Below are 20,214 nucleotides of genomic sequence, written 5' to 3' on the forward strand. Positions count from 1 at the left end.
GATATACAACCAATATTTATTTAAATATCATAGACACCAAACATGATGTAAATCTATATATTTAAATGTCAAGGAAGTCCAGCAAGACTTCGCAGCAGTATCCATCCTTGCAAGACTCGTAGCAGTCCTTCACTTTGAAACAATGGGATCGCAGCAGTATCCATCCTTGCAAACCCAAAAAACCGAACACTCGGAGCAGGAGTTCGCTTTGAAACAATTCGAACACTCTGCAATCTCATCCGTTTACAGTTAGATGAGATGGGTTTAATATTTAATAACAAATCATTATATGAAAAGTATCCGTAATTATATTTAAAAAGTATGACCTGATCGTCCGATGAGCAAAAGCGCGATGGCAATCCATAAAATAGACCCCAAAATTAGCTTACTCACCTGCTTCGTCATTTCTGCAAAAGCAAAAAGTTAGCTGTGAATCTAAAAAGGTACTTGGCCAAGATCTAAAAAGGTATTTGTAAACCATTTGCCAATGTAAAAGGGAGAAAAAAAGCATAACGTAGTTGCAGAGTAAATGTGTAACAAAGGGCAATAATCTTAAAATTTAAATAAAAACAGTGCCAAGTTGAACCTCTGAACTTTGGATATGAACAACCTGCAGGTCTGATCAACAGTGCCAAGTTGAACCCCTGAACTTTGGATATGTACAACTGGCAGGTCTGATCAAACTAGAATCTGTTCACAAGATTTCAGAGAAACAACACAAATATAAACAAGATTTGAAGAAAATTGTGACTCCATTAACAAAAACTAAAAAAGTTCAGTAAGGCGGAAAATGTCTCACCATGTAAAAATATTTGCACTACTCACAATGTTTAAAAATTACAATGAAAACTCTATTATATAGTAATAGAGTATAGTATTTTATTAATGAAATGTAATATTTTATTGAAATGTTATATGTTATTTATAAATATATAAGTTTATATAATTTAAGTGTATATGATATAAAAAAAAATTAATAAATTTGTATTAATATATATATTTCAAATATTACACCTCTATTATAATTATTCATAAATTTATATAATTTAACTCAATAAAAAATTAACATACATATATATTCCAAAATAAAAAAGACAAATTTAAATTATTTTTTTATACTTATTTTTTTTCATATATTTAATTTTTATATTTTATTGAAATAGTACAATTCTATTATAACTTTCTATCCATTTAAAAATTTATATAATTTAAATTTGTTTATATATATATATATATATATATATATATATATATATAACAAAATTTCAAATATTTGATTAATTTAAGTATATTTAATTGTTATATTGTATCGAAATGTAGCATGTTTATTATAATTATTTATAAATATATAAATATATAATTATAGTGGACCTCAATCATTATCACCATCAAAAACAACAAATCATAACATAATGTAAAATTTAAAATATCTTTTTAATATACATATGTTTATTTTATATATAAAATTTTCATTTTTTTATTGAATATTACACCTTTAATATAATTTTTCATAAATATATAAATTAAAGTAATATTTTAATTTACATATGTTTATTTCATATATTTGGCTTTATAGTTTACTAAAATATTACACCTCAATTATGATTGTTTATAAATATAAAAATTTATATAATTTAAATGCATATGGGATAAATAAAAATTTAACACATCAAAATTGTGAAGATAACCAGGTAGATTCATTTTAATTCTATTCATCTTAACTCCATATTTTCCAAAACTACCAGAAATCAAATCTTTGAAGATGCAAAACATCTTTCTAAATGCAAAATTCGAGGAAAAGGTTTACACATTGAAACTTTGATTCCTCTTGACTCTATGTAATATCCCAATAAATCTCTAAATATGTTTTGTTACTTTGATTAAGATTACTTGGTTATTTTTGTTATTTTCGTTAAAGTTACTTGGTAATGTGAACCTCTATACCATAATGACTCATGAATGTAAATGTTTTGTTTAAATTTCATTAATACACCATAATGACTCATGAATGTAAATGTTTTGTTTAAAATTCATTAATATATGAAGTTACTTAGTTATTTTTGTTATTTTGGTTAAAGTTACTTGGTAATGTGGACCACTACACCATAATGATTCATGAATGTAAATGTTTGGTCTAAATTTCATTAATATATGAAGATAATGGGTTATTTTTGTTATTTTGGTTAACGTTACCTGGTAATGTGGACCACTACACCATAATAGCTCATGAATGTAAATGTTTTGTTTAAATTTCAATAATATATGTTTTATGGTGTCACCTAAAGCAACTACCATGGAAAGTAATTCTGAAAGGAAGTTTCACATTCCAAAAAGTTGAACGATAGTTACAAGTAATGCTAAAAAAAAGATTCACATTCTAGACATTTGAAAGTTATGGGCAAGGACTTCTTCACCTAGAGAAAAACTACCTTAGTTTGAGAAAAAGGATCCAAGAGGGTGAGAGAAAGAAACATCTTACAACCTTGAAATCTTGGATCTAATTGAAGGGGCCCATGGGAGGAGATACAAAGTGCAAGCTTAATGACACATTTCTAAATATTAACATCATAAAAATCATAGTAAAAACAATAAATTTGAATATATATAACCCAATTTGAAGAAAATTGTAATTCCATTAACAAAAACTAAAAAGGTTTAGTAAGGTAGAAAATGTCTTCCATGTAAAAATATTTGCATTACTCACCATGTTTAAAAATTACAACGAAAACTCTATTATATAGCAATAGAGTGTAGTATTTTATTAATGAAATGTAATATTTTATTGAAATGCTATATGCTATTTATAAATATATAAAGTTATATAATTTAAGTGTATATGATATAAATAAAAAATTAATAAATTTGTTTTCAGATATATATTTCAAATATTACGCCTCTATTACAATTATTTATAAATTTATATAATTTAACTCAATAAAAAATTAACATACATATATATTCAAAAATAAAAAAGACAAATTTAATTTTTTTTATACTTATTTTTTTCATATATTTAATTTTTATATTTTATTGAAATAGTACACTTCTATTATAACTTTCTATCCATTTAAAAATTTATATAATTTAAGTGTGTAATATATATATATATATATATATATATATATATATATATAACAAAATTTGAAATATTTGTTTAATTTAAGTATATTTAATTGTTATATTGTATTGAAATGTAACATGTTTATTATAATTGTTTATAAATATATAAATATATAATTATTGTGGACCTTAACATCATCATCATCAAAAACAACAAATCATAACATAATGTAAAATTTAAAACATCTTTTTAAAATACATATGTTTATTTTATATATAAAATTTTCATTTTTTTTATTCAATATTACACCTTTATTATAATTTTTCATTAATATATAAATTAAAGTAATATTTTAATTCACATATGTTTATTTCATATAATTGGCTTTATAGTTTACTGAAATATTACACCTCAATTATGATTGTTTATAAATATAAAAATTTATATAATTTAAATGCATGTGGCATAAATAAAAATTTAACACATCAAAATTGTGAAGATAACCAAGTAGATTCATTTTAATTCTATTCATCTTAACTCCAAATTTTCCAAAAACTAGGAGAAATCAAATCTTTGAAGATGCAAAACATTTTTCTAAATGCGAAATTTGAGGAAAAGGTTTGCACATTGAAACTTTGATTCCTCTTGGCTCTTTGTAATATCCCAATAAATCTATAAATAATTTTTGTTACTGTGATTAAAATTACTTGCTTATTTTTGTTTTTTTGGTTAAATTTACTTGGTAATGTGAACCTCTATACCATAATGAGTCATGAATGTAAATGTTTTGTTTAGAATTCATTAATATATGAAGTTACTTAGTTATTTTTATTATATTGGTTAAAGTTACTTGGTAATGTGGACCACTACACCGTAATGACTCATGAATGTAAATGTTTGGTTTAAATTTCATTAATATATGAAGTTAATGGGTTATTTTTGTTATTTTGGTTAAAGTTACTTGGTAATGTGGACCACTACACCATAACAGCTCATGAATGTAAATTGTTTGTTCAAATTTCATTAATATATGTTTTATGCTGTCACCCAAAGCAACTACCATGGAAAGTAATCCTGAAAGGAAGTTTCACATTTTTAAAAGTTGAAAGATAGTTACAAGTAATGCTAAAAAAAATGTTCACATTCTAGACATTTGAAAGTTATGGGCAAGGACTTCTTCACCTAGAGAAAAACTACCTTAGTTTAAGAAAAAGGATCCAAGAGGGTGAGAGAAAGAAACATCTTACAACCTTGAAATCTTGGACCTAATTGAAGGGGCCCATGGGAGGAGATACAAAGTGCAAGCTTAATGACACATTTCTAAATATTAAAATTATAAAAATCATAGTAAAAACAATAAATTTGAATATATATATATATATACCCAATTTGAAGAAAATTGTAACTCCACTAACAAAAACTAAAAAGGTTCAGTAAGCAGAAAAAGTCTCACCATGTAAAAATATTTGCATTACTCACCATGTTTAAGAATTACAATGAAAACTCTATTATATAGCAATAGAGTGTAGTATTTTATTAATGAAATGTAATATTTTATTGAATGTTGTAATAACCCTGGTAACTTGTAATTTCCGGTAAATGCTGTGGTAAAAACAATATGGGTGACAACTTGTTTTAGAAAGACATTATTATTTGTTAAAAGAAAATATAATGAACTATTTTACACATGTGTTGAATGAAATGCTGGCAGCCTCCAAAAGAGGTTTTTTTTTCTATTAAAAGAAATTAATCAGTTAAGGAACTGAATGGGAAAGACAACTGCCTCTCACCCTGAAGGGGGTTTTGGAAGGAAAATCTCTGGGCTGTTTGGGAACAGGCAGAGAGAGGGAGGAGATTCCAAAAAAAGTAAAGAGAGTTGCAGAGTGAAAGAAAGGGGTTATGTCTGATGGTGATCAGATGACCCAGCACCGTGGTGCATAAGTCTTGTTGAGGGCTGCAGGCCTGCAAGACGGCTCGGGGGGAGAATCCAGCGCAGTGGATCTCAAGGTTGGGTGGTTTAGAGTGGAAACTCTACAGGTGACTACTGGAAACAAAGCATTCTTGTGATCAAACACCAGGTACTCTTCCTTAACTTTAGTTAAGAAAGGATCAGGTATTGAATGTACTCAGTTGTATCTTTCCTTTAAAAGTTGCTGTGTTTAGATATTAGAATAAGACTACTATTATTAAATAGACGGAATGAAACTGTGACATAGACAACCAGGTGGAATGCAATCACCCAGCTTATACAGTGGATCTGTAAATTAGCTAGTAAGAGCAGATAGACCAATTTCTGCGACAATATATTCAGGAAGGTATATAGTTTTGTGCTGTAGAGACCTGTTTGCTATGAGAAGCCGAGTTGGCTGTGTAACCCTAGAGGGTTTAGTTAATATGACGCAGAAGACCCTTGTAAACATCAACCCGAAATTGTAACCCTGCTCGGTATGCAATCCTTCAACAGTGTAAATAAAAGAAAGTTAAAAGGCGGAACTCTAAGGAAGAACATATATATATGTTTCGAACCAGTTTCGTATGCGTGGTATGAAGACGGTAATATTCATAGAATAACAACTTAACACTTCAAATAACTTTCCAGTTGTTAGTATATTAATTATTGACAGGTAATGAAAGGGAAAGCAAAGTGTTCGTTAACCATAGGATGAATATACAGCAAACCCTAACTCTAGGAAAGGGAATGAGAATAACTGTATATTGCAAACCGAGAAGTTAATCATAAAGCTGGAATCAAATAAAAGAGGTAACCTGTAAGTCACGCATGGACGAGATTGTGCGCGGTGGGGGTTAGACTATACATTCATGGGTGAATGCAAGTCTACCCTCTACGCTGTATTATATCATTTAACCGATAGCAGTGTCACGGAACACTATAGTTTCATAACCCTGAAACCTTAAACAAGAAATTATTATAGCTGTGAAACGAGCGAACAAGGGAAAAGACAGCATGTAGCTGGGACTCAATATAAGTTTAACAAATCTTGGCATAAAATGTATTTAATAGATATTAACCAGAACTAAATCAGAGATGTGAATGTATCCATTAGCAAGACAAATAAGGAACCTCGAAATACAGTCATAGATGTAAACTATGCGCTACAGTAAAACAATTATTATAGCCGCAACTTGGTATATTAACTGTATGAAAAAATTATAACCAACACAATAGACGAAGCTATTGACAAGAGACGGCAATGAACATATAAATAGAGCAGAGAAATTATTTGAAGTTCAGCTGGAAATTAATAGCATTTAGAACCCAAGTCGGGCCAAAACCATCACAAATCCAAATAAGACGGACAATGCCGAATTGCACAGATGTGTAGCTGTTCATAACTATTAAGAGTACAGATTTGAACTAGAACTGGAAATATTACAGTACACAGAGTCCTGGACAAAAATTTAACAATAAACCGAAACAAAGGCGTCAAGGCCATAACCTAGGCGCAGCTGGAACGGCCATTCCAGTAAGGCCGCCATGCATAGCCGCATGAAGGTTTGATCCAGTAAACAACCTGAGACACAGGTAGAGAACAGGCTGTCTCAGCCATGTAACAAACCCTTGAACACAACCAAATGCAACCCAAAGAGAACATGGAGGAAACGACTTACCTGGACTATCATGGTTCTTCAGCGGTTGAAGCAAGTGAGCCGCAGCATGTATCCAAACCTAACCATCGATCAAACACACCCTGATTCAATTAGGATTGATACAGAAAGTCATAACCAGCTATGGATTTGCAAGAAACTAGAATCAGTGAGACGCAACCGGAAATGAAACTGAAAAAGAGAGGCGCAGCAAACCTGGAAGAGGCAGAGGAACGTCGAGCCAGAACAGCACAGAGAGTCTGGAGGATGCAGTGCAATCCAGCGGAGGAATTCGATGGTTGAAGAGTGAGCAAATGAACCATAAACAAAAACACTTAAACCTTTATATGCAGGACCAAACCCTAACCAAGGCAGGACCGTCCGATCGAGCCAAGCAATCCCCACCGTTGAGTTTGGGCGGGAGGCCGAGCGTGAATCCCGGGGCTGGTCAACCCTCTCAGACCACATGGCCATCACGTGATGAGGGGCCATTTGGCTACGGTAGCGGTGAGCTGGCGTGCTTACTCTGCCAATTGGCAGTAAACACCAATTGAACGCCCATCAACACACAAGTGCCAATTCATATCATTAATAAAGGTTTAAGCAGCACGTATGATTTGATATTAAAACTCTTTATGTATAACCGTAGTGTCAAAGCATGGAACCTTAAACCATTACAACTTACATCAACCTTTATGTGTTCATGTGGTAGATGGATTATACGATAAGTGAGTAATAAATATAAGATTGCAAATGTAAAGTTAACCATATCATAAATTATGACTGTAATTTTTGGTTTATAGAAGGGAGTGTGACAATGTGGTATCAGAGCCCAAGTTCCAAAACTGAGACCTCTGGAACAGCAATGGGAACAGAAAGAACAATTATCTTATACATGTATACAGTACAATGTCATTAATCATGTTTTTTGTGTAACCAGGAATATATTGAGACATTCAACAGCTGACAGTTATACAGTAAGATGGAGGAAATGCCGGGAGCTGGCGGCATCCCACCAGATAATACAGGACTGTGGGTTCAGCTTGGTGCTGAGACACGCAGTACTAATCAGGCAATACTTCAAACAGTTCAAGAACTGAAGGGTGAGATGGCACGCTTGCGAGAAGACAATGCACGATTAACCATGGAACAAGAAAGAATATTGAAGAGCCTATCTGAAAAACAAAATCCACCCTTACCCAGTCCTAGTGCAGAGCAACGAAGGGGCACTGAGGAACGGAACTATGCTCCTGAGTTTTCAGAAGAACATGAAGACCATTCTGACAATGTACAAGAGCAGCAGGCTACCAAGAGACAGAAAACGGAATTACAGGGTGAATTTCGTAAAATCAAGCCCCCGCTTTTCGATGGAGAGCAGGAGGAAGCGGCGGAAGCATGGCTGATCAATATTAATAAATATTTTCAATTGTATGAATATGATCAAAATCTGAAGGCACGTTTGGCCATATTCCAGTTGCAGGGCAAAGCCACCTTGTGGTGGGAAGAGATTAAAATTGTGAAGGGGGTAACTGAGCAAAGCATAACCTGGGAAAAGTTTCAGAAATATTTTAAGGAGAGGTATTTAACTGAGCGCTTTTATGATGAGAAGGCGCGAGAATTTCATGATTTACGACTAGGACAACAATCCATGGATGAATTCATAAATCGCTTTACTTCGCTATTGCGTTATGTGCCCTACATAAAAGAGGAGAAGGCCAAGGTGCAGAGGTTTGTGAGTAGTTTGCCAGCTTATATAAGAGAACGAATTGAGTTTGATAACCCCCGAACCATGGATGAGGCAATTAGGAAGGCCAGAATTTGCTACCAGCAGAACAAACAAAAGGGAGAAATTCCAAGCAGGAAATGGAATGAGAGAAAAGGTAGCAGAAATGTCGGAAGCAACAAAGGCAGCCGCGGAAATGGTGGCAAAGGGGTTGGAAAAGGGCAGTTGAACAGAAGCACAAGTAAGGGTACTTTCCGTCCTAAGCCAAACGAGAGCAGGATGAGTGAGCTCCCTGCTAAATCAGAGGTTGAAGGAACCAGACCTCCAGTTCAATGTTGGGTATGCGAGGGACCGCACTATGCTAGGAACTGTCCACAGCGAAAAAGAACAGATCAGATATCCCAAGTCCATGAAGCTTCCACTGTAGGGGATGTGGCACGCAGCGTACCGAGGATCAATGCAGCATTGGAGGACCGACAGGCAGAATATCAACCTTCCATGGTGGAATTCGAAGGTAAGATTTCAACCCTTGCTGTAGCTGTACTTATTGATCCAGGAGCTACTCTAAGTTATGTTAGTCCAAAAGTAGTGGAACATTGTAAGTTACCATCAGAAAAATTCAAAAACCCATGGCTAGTCCAGTTAGCTACGGGAGCCAAAAGGCGAGTTCTAGCGAAAGTTAATAACTGCGCTTTCAGTATAGCTGGACAGCCTGTGACAGCAGACTTGAATGTACTTCCATTGGGCTCCTATGACATTCTTATTGGCATGGATTGGCTGGAAAAGCACTGGTCACTGGTGAACTGCAAGACCAAGACCATATACTATAAAGATGATGTGGGACAGCAGCAGGAATTACAGGGAATTAAACATCCTGTTCAGATCCGACCTATCACTGCAACTCAGCTAGCCAAATGTGTAAGAAAGAAATGCCAGATTTACGCCGTACAGGTTGGTTATGTGAACCAGAAAGATAAGATGTCTGCATTAAATGACATACCAGTGGTGCAGGAATTCACAGATGTTTTTCCTGAAGATATCCCGGGTCTGCCCCCAAGAAGAGACATAGATTTCACTATTGAGTTGATACCAGGGGCAGCCCCAGTATCAAGGGCACCATATCGGATGAGCATACCAGAGTTAACGGAATTGAAGATGCAGCTCCAGGAATTGCTGGATAAGCAGTACATTCGACCTAGTGTGTCACCTTGGGGGGCTCCAGTATTGTTTGTGAAGAAGAAGGATGGGACCCTTCGCATGTGCATAGATTACCGACAGCTGAATAAGCTCACGGTCAAAAACAAGTACCCTCTACCCAGAATAGACGAACTCTTTGATCAGGTGAAAGGGGCAAAGTTGTTCTCCAAAATTGATCTGCGATCTGGTTATCATCAGATCAGGATCAAGGATGAGGACATTGCCAAAACTGCATTCCGAACACGCTACGGGCACTACGAATTCGTAGTGCTACCTTTCGGTTTAACCAATGCACCTGCCACTTTTATGTGCATGATGAATAGCGTGTTTCACCAGTTTTTGGACAAGTTTGTGCTGATATTTATCGATGACATATTGATATATTCTCGTTCCCAGCAGGAACATGAGGAGCACCTTAGATTGGTGTTGCAAACTCTTCGGGAGCATCAGCTTTATGCTAAATTTAGCAAATGTGATTTCTTTAAAGAGGAAATTCAGTATTTGGGTCATGTAATTACAAATGAGGGAATTGCGGTTGACCCCGAGAAGATAAAATCGATTATGGAATGGCCTACGCCCAAGGATGTTTCGGACATCAGGTCTTTCATGGGGTTAGCTGGCTATTACAGGAGATTTGTGGAAGGCTTTTCAAGAATAGCCTACCCTATTACCTCATTGCAAAAGAAAGGAAGGGCATTTAAGTGGACAGCAGAGTGCCAGCAGAGTTTCGACCGCTTGAAACACCTACTCACCACCGCACCCATCTTAAGAATCGCAGATCCTAATAAGGAATACGTGGTATGCACCGATGCAAGCAAAGAGGGCGTGGGGGGAGTGTTAATGCAGGAAGGTAAGGTAATTGCATATGAATCAAGGAAATTGAAGGAACACGAGCAGAGATACTCTGCCTACGATTTGGAATTAACTGCCGTAATTCATGCACTTAAGATGTGGCGACATTACCTTCTCGGAAAGAAATTTCTGCTGTTAACTGACCATCATAGTTTAACGCATTACTTCAATCAACCCACTTTGAATGCGAGACAAGGCCGTTGGGCAGATTTTCTCAGTGGATTTGATTTCGAAATAAAACATTTAAAGGGCAAGGAAAATCGGGTGGCAGATGCCTTAAGTCGGAAAGTTCATTGTTTGTGTGAACTTTCAGCCAGCCGGTGGCGGAGTTCGTTAGTAGAACAAATAAAAATAGCAGCGGACAGCGATTCAGCATATCAGCAGTTGAAGCAGCAGATACAGCAGTCTGACCATGGACAGTTACAGCAAGAGTACACACTGGATAATACTGGATTGCTGTATTTCAATAAGAAAATGTATGTACCTAATTCCGATGATCTTAAGAAGCTGATCCTAGACGAATTTCACACCAGTCATTATGCTGGTCATCCAGGATACCAAAAGATGATTACAGCACTCAGGAAAGAGTATTACTGGCCAAGGATGAAGAGGCAAGTGGTGGAATATTTGGCAAAATGTCTGGAATGTCAGCAAATTAAGGCTGAACACCAACATCCAGCAGGACTGTTACAGCCTTTGCCTATTCCGGAATGGAAATGGGAAACCATCTCCATGGATTTTATAACCGGGTTACCACGGACAAAGAAGGGTAATGATTCTATTATGGTCGTAGTTGATAAACTAAGTAAAGCAGCACACTTTATACCTGTGCAGTCTACTTACAAGGCGGTACAAATTGCACATCTCTTTATGCAGAATGTGTTCCGCTTGCATGGAATGCCAAAGGTAATCATATCGGACCGTGATGTGAAGTTCACATCTATTTTCTGGAAAACATTGTTTGCTGAGTTGGGTACCCAGCTGAATTTCAGCACAGCTTACCACCCGCAAACGGATGGCCAAACGGAGCGAGTCAATCAGGTATTGGAAGATATGTTAAGGGCAAATGTGATGCTCAAGCCTAATCAGTGGGAAGAGTATTTGCATTTAGTGGAATTTGCCTATAATAACGGGTATCATACCTCCACCCAGTTAAGTCCCTTTGAGGTTTTGTATGGGCGAAAGTGCCGCACACCCTCAAGTTGGAGTGGGCTAGAGGATAAATTGAGTTTGGGTCCGGAAATGTTAAAAGACATGGAAGATATGGTAAAGAAAGTGCGAGCAAACTTAAAGACTGCACAAGACAGACAGAAAAGTTTCGCAGATAGGAAAAGAAGATTTGCAGAATATAAAGTGGGTGACCATGTGTTTGTAAGGATTCAAACCAGAAGGAGCACACTGCAGTGGAGCGGGTGCGCCAAGCTGGCTCCCCGATATTTTGGACCATTTCAGATTCTAGCTAGAGTGGGGCCGGTGGCTTACCAACTTGCTTTACCCAGTCACATTAAGATTCACAATGTGTTTCATGTTTCTGTCCTAAAGAAATATGTGTATGACCCTAGACATGTCATCCAATGGCAAGATGTACGGGTAAGAATTGACTCGATTGGTTTGATTATACAACCAAACTTAATGGAAATTGACTAAGTGTTGGTTGTTTGCAGGTCGAACCGGAAGGCGGGGTCCTAGTCGAACCACAGAGCATTCTCGACCGGAGAGAAGTGCGGCTGCGGAAACGGGCTATTACCCAAATTAAGGTGCTGTGGCAGCATTACGGCCCTGAAGAGGCTACATGGGAAGATGAGGAACTTTTCAGAAAAGCCTATCCAAATTTTTTTAATGAGAATGGACATCGGGACGACGTCCAATCCCAGGGGGGGAAGATGTAATAACCCTGGTAACTTGTAATTTCCGGTAAATGCTGTGGTAAAAACAATATGGGTGACAACTTGTTTTTTTTTAAAAAGACATTATTATTTGTTAAAAGAAAATATAATGAACTATTTTACACATGTGTTAAATGAAATGCTGGCAGCCTCCAAAAAGAGGTTTTCTTTTCTATTAAAAGAAATTAATCAGTTAAGGAACTGAAAAGAAAGACAACTGCCTCTCACCCTGAAGAGGGTTGGAAGGAAAAACCTCTGGGCTGTTTGGGAACAGGCAGAGAGAGGGAGGAGATTCCAAAAAAAGTAAAGAGAGTTGCAGAGTGAAAGAAAAGGGTTATGTCTGATTGTGATCAGATGACCCAGCACCGTGGTGCATAAGTCTTGTTGAGGGCTGCAGGCCTGCAAGACCGCTCGGGGGGAGAATCCAGCGCAGTGGATCTCATGGTTGGGAGGTTAAGAGTGGAAACTCTACAGGTGACTACTGAAAACAAAGCATTCTTGTGATCAAACACCAGGTACGCTTCCTTAACTTTAGTTAAGAAAGGTTCAGGTATTGAATGTACTCAGTTGTATTTTTCCTTTAAAAGTTGCTGTGTGTGGATAGTAGAATAAGATTATTATTATTAAGTAGACGGAATGAAACTGTGACATAGACAACCGGGTGGAATGCAGTCACCCAGCTTATACAGTGGATCTGTAAATTAGCTAGTAAGAGCAGATAGACTAATTTCTGCGACAATATAATCAGGAAGGTATATAGTTTTATGCTGTAGAGACCTGTTTGCTATGGGAAGCCGAGTTGGCTGTGTAATCTTAGAGGGTTTAGGTAGTATGACGCAGAAGACCCCTGTAAACATCAAGCCGAAATTGTAACCCTGCTCGGTATGCAATCCTTCAACAGTGTAAATAAAAAAAGAAAGTCAAAGGCGGAACTCTAAGGAAGAACATATATATGTTTCGAACCAGTTCGTATGCATGATATGAAGACGGTAATATTCATAGAATAACATGTTAACACTTCAAACAGCTTTCAGTTGCCAGTATATTAATTATTGACAGGTAACGAAAGGGAAAGCAGAGTGTTCGTTAACCATAGGATGAATATGCAGTAAACCCTAACTCTAGGAAAGGGAATGAGAATAACTGTATATTGCAAACCGAGAAATTAATCATAAAGCTGGAATCAAATAAAAGAGGTAACCTGTAAGTCACGCATGGACGAGACTGTGCGCGGGGGGGGTTAGACTATACATTCATGGGCGAATGCAAGTCTGCCCTCTACGCTGTATTATATCTTTTAACCGATAGCAGTGTCACGGAACACTATAGTTTCATAACCCTGAACCTTAAATCAAGAAATTATTATAACTGTGAAACGAGCAAACAAGGGAAAAGACAGCGCGTAGCTGGAACTCAATATAAGTTTAACAAATCTTGGCATAAAATGTATTTAACAGATATTAACCAAAACCAAATCTGAGATGTGAATGTATCCGCTAGCAAGACAAATAAGGAACTCCGAAATACGGCCATAGATGTAAACTATGCGCTACAGAAAAACAAATATTATCGCCGCTACTTGGTGTATTAACTGTATGAAAGAAATTATAACCAACACAATAGACGAAGCTATTGACAAGGGACGGCATTGAACATATAAATAGAGCAGAGAAATTATTTGAAGTTCAGCTGGAAATTAATAGCATTTAGAACCCAAGTCGGGCCAAAACCATCACAAATCCAAATAAGACGGACAATGCCGAATTGCACAGATGTGTAGCTGTTCATAACTATTAAGAGTACAGATTTGAACTAGATCTGGAAAAATTACGGTACACAGAGTCCTGGACAGAATTTAACAATAAATAGAAACTAAGGCGTCAAGGCCATAACCTAGGCGCAGCTGGAACGACCATTCCAGTGAGGCCGCCATGCATAGCCGCATAAAGGTTTGGTCCAGTAAACAACCTGAGACACAGGTAGAGAGCAGGCTGTCTCAGCCATGTAACAAACCCTCGAACGCAACCAAATGCAACCCAAAGAAACCATGGAGGAAACGACTTACCTGGACTATCATGGTACTTCAGCGGTTGAAGCAAGTGAGCTGCAGCATGTATCCAAACCTATCAATCGTTCAAACACACCCTGATTCAATTAGAATAGATACGGAAAGTCATAACCAGCTATGGAATTGCAAGAAATTAGAATCAGTGAGACGCAACCGGCAATGGAAATGAAAAAGGAGGCGCGGCAAACCTGGAAGAGGCAGAGGAACGACGAGCCAGAACAGCACAGAGAGTCTGGAGGTTGCAGTGCAATCCAGCGGAGGAATTCGATAGTTGAAGAATGAGCAAATGAACCATCAAAGGAAACGCTTAAACCTTTATACCCAAGTCCAAACCCTAACCAAGGCAGGACCGTCCGATCAAGCCAAGCAATCCCCACCGTTGAGTTTGGGCGGGAGGCCGAGCGTGAATCCCGGGGCTGGTCAACCCTCTCAGACCACATGGCCTTCACGTGATGAGGGGCCATTTGGCTACGGTAGCAGTGAGCTGGCGTGCTTACTCTGCCAATTGGCAGTAAACACCAATTGAACGCCGTCAACACACAAGTGCCAATTCATATCATTAATAAAGGATTTTGCAGCACGTATGATTTGATATTTAAACACTTTATGTATAACCGTAGTGTCAAAGCATGGAACCTTAAACCATTACAACTTACATCAACCTTTATGTGTTCATGTGGTAGATGGATTATACGATAAGTGAATAATAAATATAAGATTGCAAATGTAAAGTTAACCATACCATAATTTTTTTTTTATGACTGTAATTTTGGTTTATAGAAGGGAGTGTGACAAATGTTATATGCTATTTATAAATATATAAATTTATATAATTTAAGTGTATATGATATAAATAAAAAATTAATAAATTTGTTTTCATATATATATTTCAAATATTACACCTCTATTATAATTATTTATAAATTTATATAATTTAACTCAATAAAAAACTAACATACATATATATTCAAAAATAAAAAAGACAAATTTAATTTTTTTATACTTTATTTTTTCATATATTTAATTTTTATATTTTATTGAAATAGTACACTTCTATTATGACTTTCTATCTAGTTAAAATTTATGTTTGTAATATATATAAAAACAAAATTTGAAAAATTTATTTAATTTAAATATATTTAATTGTTATATTGTATAGAAATGTAACATGTTTATAGTTATTTATAAATATATAAATTTATAGTTATATTTTATATAATTGGTCCTAGTAGACCTTAATCATCATCATTATCATCATCAAAACAACAAATCATAACATAATGTAAAATTTAAAATATCTTTTTAATATACATATGTTTATTTTATATATAAAATTTTCATTTTTTTTTATCGAATATTACACCTTTATTATAATTTTTCATAAATATATAAATTAAAGTAATATTTTAATTTACATATGTTTATTTCACATATTTGGCTTTATAGTTTACTAAAATATTACACCTCAATTATAATTGTTTATAAATATAAAAATTTATATAATTTAAATGCATTTGGAATAAGTAAATGATAAAAGAAATTAACTCAAAGAGATTACAGGAAAACACATATAAAAATCAGACACAAAATTTAACACATCAAAATTGTGAAGATAACCAGCTAGATTTATTTTAATTCTATTCATCCTAACTCCAAATTTACCAAAAACTACCAGAAATAAAATCCTTGAAGATGCAAAACATTTTTCTAAATGCAAAATTTGAGGAAAAGGTTTGCACATTGAAACTTAATTCCTCTTGGCTCTTTATAATATCCCAATAAATCTAGAAATATTTTTTATTATTGTGATTAAAATTACTTGGTTATTTTTGTTATTTTGGTTAAAGTTACTTGGTAATGTGAACCTCTACACCATAATGACTCATTAATGTAAATGTTTTTTTTTTAAATTTCATTAATATATGAAGTTACTTAGTTATTTTTGTTATTTTGGTTAAAGTTACTTGGTAATCTAGACCACTACACCATAATGACTCATGAATGTAAATGTTTGGTTTAAATTCGATTAATATATGAAGTTAATGGATTATTTTTGTTATTTTGGTTAAAGTTACTTGGTAATGTGGACCACTACACATCTCTAAATATTAACATTATAAAAATTATAAAAATTTAACACATCAAAATTGTGAAGATAACCAGGTAGATTTATTTTAATTCTATTCATCTTAACTCCAAATTTACCAAAAACTACCAGAAATAAAATCCTTGAAGATGCAAAACATTTTTCTAAATGCAAAATTTGAGGAAAAGGTTTGCACATTGAAACTTTGATTCCTCTTGGCTCTTTATAATATCCCAATAAATCTAGAAATATTTTTTATTATTGTGATTAAAATTACTTCGTTATTTTTGTTATTTTGGTTAAAGTTACTTGGTAATGTGAACCTCTACACCATAATGACTCATTAATGTAAATGTTTTTTTTTTTTTAATTTCATTAATATATGAAGTTACTTAGTTATTTTTGTTATTTTGGTTAAAGTTACTTGGTAATCTAGACCACTACACCATAATGACTCATGAATGTAAATGTTTGGTTTAAATTCGATTAATATATGAATTTAATGGATTATTTTTGTTATTTTGGTTAAAGTTACTTGGTAGTGTGGACCACTACACCATAATAACTCATGAATGTAAATGTTTTGTTTAAATTTCATTAATATATGTTTTATGCAGTCACCCAAAGCAACTACCATGGAAAATAATTCTGAAAGGAAATTTCACATTCTAGAAAGTTGAAAGATAGTTACAAGTAATTCTCAAAGAAAGATACACATTCCAGACATTTGAAAGTTATGGCTAAGGACTTCTTCACCTGGAGAAAAACTACCTTAGTTTGAGAAAAAGGATACAAGAGGGTGAGAGAAAGAAAAGTCTTACAACCCTGGAAATCTTGGACCTAATTGAAGGGGCCCATGAGAGGAGATACAAAGTGGAAGCTTAATGACACATCTCTAAATATTAACATTATAAAAATCATAGTAAAATAATAAATATATATATATATATATATACCAAATTTGAAGAAAATTGTAACTCCATTAACATTACTCACCATGTTTAAAAATTACAATGAAAACTCTATTATATAGCAATAGAGTGTTGTATTCTATTAATGAAATGTAATATTTTATTGAGATGTTATATGCTATTTATAAATATATAAATTTATATAATTTAAGTGTATATGATATAAATAAAAAATTAATAAGTTTATTTTCATATATATATTTCAAATATTAAATCTTTATTATAATTTTTTATAAATTTATATAATTTAACTCAATAAAAAATTAACATACATATATATTCAAAAATAAAAATGATTTTTTTTTCATATATTTAATTTTTATATTTTATTGAAATAGTGCACTTCTATTATAACTTTCTATCCATTTTAAAATTTATATAATTTAAGTGTGTCATATATATATATATAACAAAATTCGAAATATTTGTTTAATTATAATATATTTAATTAATTGTTATATTGTATTAAAATGTAACATGTTTATTATAGTTATTTATAAATTTATAATTATATTTTATATAATTAGTCTTAGGGGACCTTAATCATCATCATCATCATCAAAAACAATAAATCATAACATAATGTAAAATTTAAAATATATTTTTAATATACATATGTTTATTTTATATTTAAAATTTTCATTTTTTTATTGAATATTACACCTTTATTATAAATTTTCATAAATATATAAATTAAAGTAATATTTTAATTTATATATGTTTATTTCAAATATTTGGCTTTATAGTTTACTAAAATATTACACCTCAATTATAATTGTTTATAAATATAAAAGAATTATACAAATTAAATGCATTTGGCATAAATAAAAATTTAACACATCAAAATTGTGAAGATAACCAGGTAGATTCATTTTAATTCTATTCATATTAACTCCAAAGTTACCAAAAACTACCACAAATCAAATCTTTGAAGATGCAAAACATTTTTCTAAATGCAAAATTTGAGGAAAAGGTTTGCACATTGAAACTTTGATTCCTCTTGGCTCTTTGTAATATCCCAATAAATCTATAAATATTTTTTGTTAGTGTGATTAAAATTACTTGGTTATTTTTGTTGTTTTGGTTAAAGTTACCTAGTAATGTGAACCTCTACACCATAATGACTCATGAATGTAAATGTTTGTTTAAATTTCATTAATATATGAAGTTACTTAGTTATTTTTGTCATTTTGGTTAAAGTTACTTGGTAATGTGGACCACTACACCGTAATGACTCATGAATGTAAATGTTTGGTTTAAATTTCATTAATATATGAAGTCACTGGATTATTTTTGTTATTTTGGTTAAAGTTAGTTGGTAATGTGGACCACTACACCATAATAACTCGTGAATGTAAATGTTTTGTTTAAATTTCATTAATATATGTTTTATGCAGTCAACCAAAGCAACTACCATGGAAAGTAATTCTGAAAGGAAGTTTCACATTCCAGAAAGGTTAAAGATAGTTACAAGTAATGCTCAAAGAAAGATTCACATTCTAGACATTTGAAAGTTATGGGCAAGAACTTCTTCACCTAGAGAAAAACTATCTTAGTTTGAGAAAAAGGATCCAAGAGGGTGAGAGAAAGAAACTTCTTACAACCTTTGAAATCTTGGACCTAATTGAAGGGGCCCATGGGAGGAGATACAAAGTGCAAGCTTAATGACACATCTCTAAATATTAACATTATAAAAATCATAGTAAAAACAATAAATTTGAATTTATATATATATATATATATATATATATATATATATATATATATATATATATATATATATAGATGTATATATATATATATATATATATATATATATATAGAGAGAGAGAGAGAGAGAGAGAGAGAGAGAGAGAGATACCAAATTAGAGTGCCTGTCATATATGATTTAATGGCTTTTTATTTTTGTAAACAAGGTAGTACTTTCCATATTTACTTTTCAAAATTTACATTCAAAACTTCGATCAGCCACCTGCTCTAGGGAAACCAGGTGGCCATCGATCAGCATTGTATCCACTCCAAAATTTAAATAAGTTCATCAATATCATCAGTTTCTCCCAATTTCCTATCTTTGGTCTTTTAGACATAAACATTCCAAAAAACTTAAAGATAAAGAAACTACTCCTCATCTGATGAGATTATTTAGAATGTTTCCTTCTCTTCCGGGCTCAGTATCTTCTTTCCACTAGTCTGTGACTTCTCTTCTGTGCTTAGCATCTTCTTTCCAGTAGTCTGTGACTTCCCCCTGGGCCTGAGAGCTCTTGTCCCTGCTGGAACAATTTCCACTTTATCTTTGATAGAGTTTGCTCAAATCGGCCCAAGGCAAGGTTATTCCTCTATGTCTGTATCTGAATGATTGCTAGTTCTTTCAGCATTTCCCCTCGGCCAATTTCTGGTTCCTTGTTTTTCTCTTGCCTATTCAGGACTTCCCCTTCCATATGTTCTTGATGGAAGGCCATAGCTCGGGGAACAAATGTTTCATTATCTAATATTGTTGCAAAGTCCTAGTATAGAGAGATTGTCGACCATTTGTTGTGCCTGGGTCTTGTACCATTTCTTCCCATTCTTTCAGGGGAGGGTCTCTGCCTCGTATATTTTGTCTTAGGTCTCATTCCCAGCTCCAAATCTGGTCCGAGATTTCCTGTCATTCGCCTTCATGTAGGCATAAACTAGTTTCTTAATGTGTTCCCCAGTCGATGTCCTTCCTTTTTTCTGGCTTATTCTGCTTGTTCCTTCTTGTTGCTTAACATTTCTCTTGCTTCGT

At 33.7% G+C, this 20,214-nt stretch overlaps 2 protein-coding genes across 2 annotated transcripts; one reads left to right on the plus strand and one right to left on the minus strand.

Moving 5' to 3' along the window:
- The first annotated feature begins 7,649 nt into the window (after positions 1 to 7,649).
- Positions 7,650 to 11,098, plus strand: LOC149234029 (uncharacterized). Its single transcript, XM_089368127.1, has 5 exons — positions 7,650 to 9,122; positions 9,177 to 9,611; positions 10,077 to 10,437; positions 10,753 to 10,897; positions 10,993 to 11,098. The coding sequence occupies exons 1-5, from the start codon at positions 7,650 to 7,652 to the stop codon at positions 11,096 to 11,098; spliced, it is 2,520 nt and encodes an 839-aa protein (XP_089224253.1).
- A 2,899-nt stretch (positions 11,099 to 13,997) lies between these two features.
- LOC149234030 (uncharacterized) lies at positions 13,998 to 14,857 on the minus strand. Its single transcript, XM_089368128.1, has 3 exons — positions 14,582 to 14,857; positions 14,391 to 14,448; positions 13,998 to 14,293 (listed from the first exon to the last, which is right to left on the minus strand). Exons 1-3 carry the CDS (start codon positions 14,855 to 14,857, stop codon positions 14,181 to 14,183), a joined length of 447 nt encoding a protein of 148 aa, XP_089224254.1. The 3' UTR covers positions 13,998 to 14,180.
- Positions 14,858 to 20,214: the final 5,357 nt, after the last annotated feature.

Source organism: Pinus tabuliformis, chromosome 8, assembly GCF_031772625.1.
Source record: "Pinus tabuliformis cultivar Carrire ecotype Pingquan chromosome 8, CPIR1, whole genome shotgun sequence".
NCBI classification, from domain to species: Eukaryota; Viridiplantae; Streptophyta; class Pinopsida; order Pinales; family Pinaceae; genus Pinus; species Pinus tabuliformis.